At 38.6% G+C, this 8,051-nt stretch overlaps 1 protein-coding gene across 1 annotated transcript; it reads left to right on the plus strand.

Moving 5' to 3' along the window:
- The first annotated feature begins 2,577 nt into the window (after positions 1 to 2,577).
- Positions 2,578 to 8,017, plus strand: LOC124071520 (sodium/bile acid cotransporter-like). Its single transcript, XM_046412118.1, has 6 exons — positions 2,578 to 2,751; positions 4,243 to 4,668; positions 4,859 to 5,063; positions 5,404 to 5,582; positions 6,230 to 6,429; positions 6,572 to 8,017. The coding sequence occupies exons 2-6, from the start codon at positions 4,280 to 4,282 to the stop codon at positions 6,625 to 6,627; spliced, it is 1,029 nt and encodes a 342-aa protein (XP_046268074.1). The 5' UTR covers positions 2,578 to 2,751; positions 4,243 to 4,279; the 3' UTR covers positions 6,628 to 8,017.
- Positions 8,018 to 8,051: the final 34 nt, after the last annotated feature.

Raw genomic sequence — 8,051 nt, forward strand, 5'->3', positions numbered from 1 at the left:
ACACAGCGCAGGCGCAACAAAACGAGGCCTTGTGGGTAGTGAAGTAATTCATCATCATGCAGCCCGGTTTTAAGGGGTGCCGTTCCTGGAATCTGAACAACATTTCCCACAAACCCACGGATTTGGACGCGCCTACCAAAGTATACCGTTATCTCCTCCAAGTTGCAGACACAGCAGCCTCAGGACCTTTAGTGTCAGTGATCATAAACCACCGTGTTCTTTGTTGTATAGTTACAAAAATGCAAACAGCATTTCATTAAAATATCATCGATAAATCAGTGATGCTTTAAATATGTATAGTTGTTTATGATGCAACAAATTTCCTACAAATACATCTTTCATGTAAACATGATTTAATGGTATTAAGAACCAACATGCATTAGACTGAAGTCTCCTGTTTGACTGGTCATTGTTACTAGGGTACTGTGCTCCAGTAACCAGGTTCTTCTCTCAGCATATGATTATGAGGCCAGATGGTGGCCTCGCTCACTTTGGCTGCCCTCCCCCACTCACCATCCATGGCTGCACACTTGCCACCATAGGACCTTTAAATAGCTTCTGCAGCAAGCGATCACTGCTTACAAACCCATTGCAGCACTACAAAGATGTGCTATACAATCATGGGGTTGTTCTGTCTAATTTGAATAAGACAAAGATAAAAATGGCCTTTTTTCATTTTTTAAAAAACATGAATAACATCTGCTGCAGGATCTTTGTGTGTGCTCATTTCATATTTCATTTAATGTTTAGACAACAGTGCAGGGCAACAGAAGATGTTCCCACATATTTTGCATACCACAGCCTTTGTTTCTACAGCATGTATGACCGTAGTTGTGGGTAATGTGTGTGCACTGCTATTGCCTGTAATTTGAATTTATTGCTCTTATATGATCTTATATGATATTATCTAGTGAATCTATTGAAAAAAATACAGCACACAATTATGGCGTTCACATAATTACAGTCTGTATTGCATTTAATAATTATGTGATCTAAAAAAAAATATTTGAAGCATCAAAAATTCAACACTTTCTCACCAAATAAATATTGCTAAACTGGTTTTAAAGTGCCAACAGTCAACATTTGAAGACGGCTGACAACAATTACAAGCAAAAGGATTTCTTGACATTTTAAGCACTTGGAGACAGAAAGGTACAAATAATGCCAACATTGTATTAACATGTGATGATTTTTGGCTCTAAACTCCTCGCATGGTTTTACTTCTATAAATATTGAAATGACCCAGCATGGGCAGCATGGTAGTGCAGTGGTTAGCACTGTCACCTCAGCCTCGCAGCAAGAGGGTTCCAGGTTTGAATCCCGGTCTGGGCCCTTCTGTGTGGAGTTTGAATGTTTTCCCTTTTCTGTGGGTACTCCGGCTTCCTCCCACAATTAGTGTGAGATTGACTGGTGACCAGTCCAGGGTGTACCCTGCCTCTTGCCTGTGGTCAGCTGGGATAGGCTCCAGCCCCCCCGAGATCCTGACGGATAAGCGGTATAGAAACTGGATGAATGGATGGATGATCCAGCTTCTTGCCAAAAACCAAATATTAAAAAAATGAAAATTGAATTGTCTTTAATTTTACTTAGATGCTATACCTGTGTATATGAAACTGCATGTAAAGTAGTTTATACCCATCAACAGTAACATATATCAGCCAGAGGGGCTAGAACAGTACTTTTGCTCTAAAACTTTATTTACATCTTGCTGCTAATACTCATGTACTTTTAATTAAGTAGGACATTTTAAAGAGGACTTTTATTTGTAAGAGAGTATTTTTCAGCATGTTGTCATTGCTGTATTAGTACTTTTCCTTCATTAAAGATATGAATATACTTCTTTCACCATCCTCAGTGTTTTTTATTTTTCTCTTACTTCCAGTTTGATCAGTTTTAGGTGGTGATATTTGTAAAATAGAATAGAAATTATATTTAGCTTTTTGATGGCTGTGATTGAGCTGTTTTTTGTTAATAGTCTTGATCATATTGCAATGGATCTGCAAATGATTTTCAGTCCAGCGTTTTTTCCTCTTCTCTGACTAAATGTTTTCGTTTTGAATCACAGGAATTAGTTACCAAGCAAGTTCTAATCTACATTCTAACTTACAGCATTGCTGCCTTCCCCTTTGTCTGAGATGCTTTGCTGCTTCTGTTTCTTTAACCCAGACTTCTATTTATGTAGAGGAAAAAACTAAAGTAACTGAACTGTTGTTCCTGTAAGAGATTCCACTGAATGTCAGCACATGAGATGCATTGAGATTTAATCTCAAGCATGCTTTAGAGATTAGGACAACAACATCTAAGCTCTGTACACATATCTGATTTGTTGTGTGAGTTGGCCTCAGTGTACAAAGCACCCCAGTCTCACAACAAAAGAATGCCCCTTTTGGAAAGAATGATAACGGTGGCAGTCAGCCCACCAATAGCAAACTTTCCCACAGAACCCTGAAACAGAGGAATTATGGGAAGAACTTGCACAGCTAATAGAGGATGACTTTGAGTTACTTGCGTGAAAGCTGATTCACTAGAGTTCTGTGTAACTCTAAAATAAAATAAAAACATCCGCAGTAGATGGTTTTAATGGCTTGCTTCTGGTGTTGATTGCCATGTTTACACCTACTATGTTGTAATGAACCCATGTGACAGAGAGGGGAGGGAAGGGGTCCTAACAGAGAAAAGGGATGAGACACAAGAATGTGAGGGGAGCTGAAAACAAGTGTGTGAGCTCAGTGAAGTCGGCTTGAAGTTAAGGTAAGAAAATGGCTTTATTGCTTTCTCATTATATCTTTGTAAAAGACAGAATTAGCTCTATTCAAGTTTATGTTGTTTTCTGCAATTTCCACAAGAAGACCAAATAAAAGAAAAAAAAAGACAAAGTGCATGTGCTTTGTAGCACTGCAGTGCAACAGCATAGCCCTTTAAGTGTGTTTACCAGTGAATATGGCATATATTGTACCAGGATACAAAGGAAATGACCAGGAAGACGTGCCGGGAATAATAAGTGTTTCTTGTTAATATATCTGGATTGTGATCATGCAATTCAACTTTCTACACAGAAACAGCTGATATCTGGTGAGACAAAGAAGCCCCTCTGCTGTCTGGTTACTTTTAGGCTTAGGGTTCATTTCCATCCAAGTATCCAAGGACACAACAGAGTGGTTCTTTTAGTAAACTTGTGGCATTTGGGCTAAACAGAGGGGCACTGGTACAGACTAGCTATACCCCGAGGTTGAAAAGCTGACATTTGCTGCCCTACACCCACAAGCCCGAGCCAAGGGTATGTATGTAGTTCAAAAACCATTTATCACTTGTTTCTTCAAATTTCTTAGCCTTTTCAAAGATATAAAATACACCTCTTATTCTTTTTTTTGCGTCTGTTTTGTTTTTTAAAATGTGTACCTACAAGAGGATAAGAGCCACAAAAAGCCTTGGGAAGTATTAATAAGTGGAACAGGAACAGGATCTATTGTCACAAGAAAAATACAGAATATCAAGCCAGCTTTATGTTTCAGCATCCACTTGAAGAGCAGTGACGGGACACTTTTAAATTCACTTTATTTTGTATTTATTTTTACTTTATGTGTAAATCTGCCATGTGAATGGTCTGAACTGTAGTTTTTACTCATATATTTTAAATGGGAGTCACTGTTAAGGTTTGTAGGGGTCTGAGAATCACCAAAACACTATGAAGGCAGCCTGCTAAGAAGGTTAAGGAAGTGAGTTGTAATGGGAATATTCTTATTATTATAAATCTCTGTTTCTATTGTCTTGTGATTATCACTGCTGACTTTTGGCTGAGCGGACGTTCTGATATTTTGTCCCTTTTATTTCTTGTGTGAAACTGTTGACCTGCTTTTTCCCATTGGGAATTAAATGTATCTGGAGGGAGAATTTTAATTGTTATCCCCTTAGGGTGACATATTGTTCTATCATGTGTGAGACTGCAGGAACAACAATGATTGCTGATTGCTCTTTCCTTTGTTCAAATATTGAAAAAAACACCCTCAACACAGTTCTGTCTTTGTGAAGTTCATCTCTGTTAGAAAAAAAATTTCATAAATCATAAGCGAGTTCTATGAGATTCTTTGCATAACATAACTAAAAGCAAAGTATAATAAAATGAAAAAGTGCTCAAAGTGAAATGCGTAGAGCTACATATATGTATGTTTATAAAAATCTCATGAAGAATTACAATCTAGAATTCCTTTGCTGTTAGTATATTTAATTTGCTCTGGGTGACAGGTGGAAACCACAGTGCAGTGAACACACAGTTGTTGGGATGAGTGCTACAATGAATATGACAGAAATCTACAGCATCTATAATGAAGGAAATGTCTCTGGAAATGGAAGTATGGGCATCCTGAACATCTCCTACACCCTAAACCAAACCATCGATATCTTCACCATCATCATCCTCTTCATCACCATGATATCCCTCGGCTGTACGATGGAGATTTCCAAAATTAAGACCCATCTTCTCAAGCCAAAAGGAGCAGCCATTGCACTGCTGGCCCAGTTCAGCATCATGCCCCTCACTGCCTTCTGTCTGGCCAAAGTCCTACAGATGGATCCCATCAAGGCTGTGACTGTGCTCATCTGTGGCTGCTGTCCAGGGGGAAGCTTATCAAACATTTTTTCCTTGGCCATAAAGGGTGACATGAACCTCAGGTAAACCCCTCATTGATGTATTGATTCCTGTCTTGTTGGAAGATTACAACTGACTGTCATACCACAGACTGTCAATAAGCAGACATCTTCCTACAAATAAGTGTCTTGTTTAGCTTGTTACCATTTGAGATGTTTAAAATACAGGCATGTCAGTCTATTCATGCTTCTTCTCTCTCTGATTTACTCCCAGCATTGTAATGACCACTTGCTCCTGTATCGCGGCCCTTGGTCTGATGCCTTTGCTGCTCTTTATCTTCTGCCAAGGGTTCCCAGGTCTGGAAAAAGCTGTACCATATCGCAGCATCATCAGCGCTCTGGCGCTTACCCTGGTGCCTTGTGCCATTGGCATTGTCATTAATCACTACAAACCAACCTACTCACCAATGGTGAAAAAAGTGAGACTCGCTCAAACATAATCTGGTAAAGATAGGTCTTTTTCACGGCAGACATTTTGACTTGTCATAGGAGGACACTTATAGCATGAATCCCAGCGAGCAAGCATGAACAATACAAGAACCTGGAAACTGAAGCAGCTAAATGGAATTCAGCCCTCTGTAATTTTAAACAGGAAGCTGCAGTGCGTTAAGAGAAGACCTCCATGCTTCCAGATGATGTTTGTCACATTTAGAAATAGAGAAGAAGAGAGAAGTTTCATACTTTGATGCAGCTGAGATTCAGTTAACTTTTACACGCAGACAAATTGACGGTTACAACACGTTTCCACTCTCTCGACAGGTTGGTCTCAGCATCCTGGTCATCTCCAGCATCGTAGTGTCCATTCTGTCTGGTATCGCTGTCAAAGACGTATTGTGGATGATCCTCACACTTGATGTTCTGTCCGTGGCCTCGCTGATGCCACTGATTGGCTTTATGATGGGATATGCCATGTCTGCTATATGCAGGCTCAGCCCACAGTAAGTAAAAACACGAGCCGTAACTTAACTATCTTTGAGTTGGTAGACAAGACAGTTTAAATCTGCATTCCATACCCTTTCTCATATTATCCTCTGCAGTATGATTATTTTAAGTAGGCATTTTAAGTATAGCTGCCAATCAAACTTCATAAAGAGAAAGCAATTTTTTGTTGCAGTCTCACACACAAAAAATTTTTAAATCATTTTGTGAAAAGGAGCTTTTTTTCCTTTGTGTTAATTTAACTCAATTTTACCTCTCAGTTTGATATTATGACCTCCTGGTGGACCCAACACCCATGTGGGAACCAGGGTTGTTTACGTGGCTAATTTCATTTCATTCTACTTACATTTTATAGTCACTATGCTCTTTACTATACAAGTTTGTAAAAATAAAAATATGAATATAATAATAGTAATATTTCAACCCAGATTTTAATTAATTCTCTAAATGGGTAACAACATGCAAATAAAAGAGCTACAGTATGTCATATACTAGTGAAGGAAAATGGTGAAAAGCTTCAGACAAACAATTAAAACCTAAAAATAAATCCTTTCACTTCTTTCAGTTGCAGTAAATTTGGTGCATTTGTATATGAAATTCTGTAATTAAATTAAAAACTAATGGCAAGTGACTGACTTCTTTTTAGATGCTGCAGGACCATCTCCATGGAAACAGGGTGTCAAAACATCCAGCTGTGTGTTGTCATCCTAAAGGTGGCCTTTCCCCCGCATGTCATTGGACCCATGTTTCTCTTCCCTCTGATATACATCACATTCCAGTGTACCGAGGCCCTTCTCCTGGCCCTCTGCTTCAGATGTTACCAAACATTCAAGCCACCAGCTGAGGGTAAATACCACAGCTGCTCGTGTGTGTTTTTGTAGTGAGGCTCGATGGAGCAGTCAGATGAGCACATGCACGCTCTCCACACACTTGTAGTCATTTTGAATTCAGATCGAAGACAGTGTAATATCACCCTTCTCTTACACAGATGGTGGAATATATGACAGTGTGGACCCTAAACCGGAGGCAGTGAAACATCCATGACAGCCTCACTGATCAACCCGACGGGCTGGAGAGGAAACAAACGAAGATCCGACCTACTGAGGCTGCAGCTTTTCAGCACCTCCCTGTCTCAGTATCAGATGTTTATTCTCAGGCCTGTGATACTGACAGAAAAGTTGAAAATAATTAATACATTAATTACTGTTTACTTAAGTGAGACTATACAACATTAGGTATGGGTAATGCTGAAGTCAGAAGAAAGTTATCTATTTTGTATTTGTATTTTTGTATTCAAAATAGGTGGCGTAAGACTGAAATTAGCAAATTTTGGAGATTGCGAATGAATAGGTTTATTAGATCACCATTATGGGTGTGTCATTTGCTCTTTTGAGACAGCGCTGTGCTGTATGTTATTTCAGTTCTTCATTAGAAAATATGAGGACGTTCAATCTTGTTTGAAAGTTGTGTAATGAAAAAGGAAGGATACGAGAAATCTGAACACCTCAAATAATATTTAATCAAAATGGTCATATGGTATATACAGAGTAAAATTAACTTAAAACTTTGTACATATATTAAAATACCATCTTCACAAAAAAAAGTCCATTCCTCAGCCCTAAACAAAATTCAATGGACAGTTGAACAAAGTGAACACCAACATTAATCTGTACACTTAGACATTTTGTGCTGGATCTTTCCAACAGTATCACACATAACGTGCCTGTAGTACAATTAAAACTGAAGGGGCAAAATGAAAAGATCTACTTTTTTTTCTCCTTTCTTACATATAGTAATGTAAATGAAAAAATCTCAACATAAAGTTTCCTGGAGCTGTGGAAGCATAAAAAAAGCCATGGCTGATCAACAGCATTCTGGACACAAATAAATTAAATACACATTTTAGTTTCCTGTTAAGACTTTAAACAGGAATATTTCAAGCAGCCTGCATAAATTAAGAGAATAATATTTTCTGGTTTACAAGTGATGTGTCACACATAATATCACCAAGCAGTGGAGGCATTTAACTGACATTCATTTTTAAAACTCCTTATTTTACATATAGATACCTGTGCATAGAAGTGTAAAGCTAAGGCCAGTGGGGGCATGGGTATGGGGAGAGTATATCTGAAGTCTCTGCAGGGATGAAATGCATTGAACGCAGGCATGAAACAACACATCTCTTAAAACGCAGCAGAGAGAACTCAGCCGAAGACAAACAGCCTTAAACTGTACAGTGACAAAAGGAGTGACGAGTCATGAATGATGATCACAAAAATCTTTGAAAACAATGTTGGAAGTGAGAATGACTTGGACAACAATGTAGATTATCTGGCTTTCATGCATCTTTGCCATGTGTGTCTTAAATGTGGCGATATGTGGTTGAAGAAACAGAACAATAAACAAGACACCAATGAGATTATTAGCTCCCAAAGTGAGTTTGCAGCTTTGCCTGTTCAACTGAAGTC

This window comes from Scatophagus argus, chromosome 15 (genome assembly GCF_020382885.2).
Source record: "Scatophagus argus isolate fScaArg1 chromosome 15, fScaArg1.pri, whole genome shotgun sequence".
NCBI classification, from domain to species: Eukaryota; Metazoa; Chordata; class Actinopteri; family Scatophagidae; genus Scatophagus; species Scatophagus argus.

What these genes read in the sequence shown, in the direction of transcription:
- LOC124071520 (XM_046412118.1), top strand. Translation starts at nt 4,280, where the DNA reads ATGAGTGCTACAATGAATATGACAGAAATCTACAGCATCTATAATGAA. An exon ending in ACTCACCAATGGTGAAAAAA is followed by an intron (nt 5,064 to 5,403) that starts GTGAGACTCGCT and finishes CTCTCTCGACAG; the next exon opens with GTTGGTCTCAGCATCCTGGT. An exon ending in ATATGCAGGCTCAGCCCACA is followed by an intron (nt 5,583 to 6,229) that starts GTAAGTAAAAAC and finishes ACTTCTTTTTAG; the next exon opens with ATGCTGCAGGACCATCTCCA.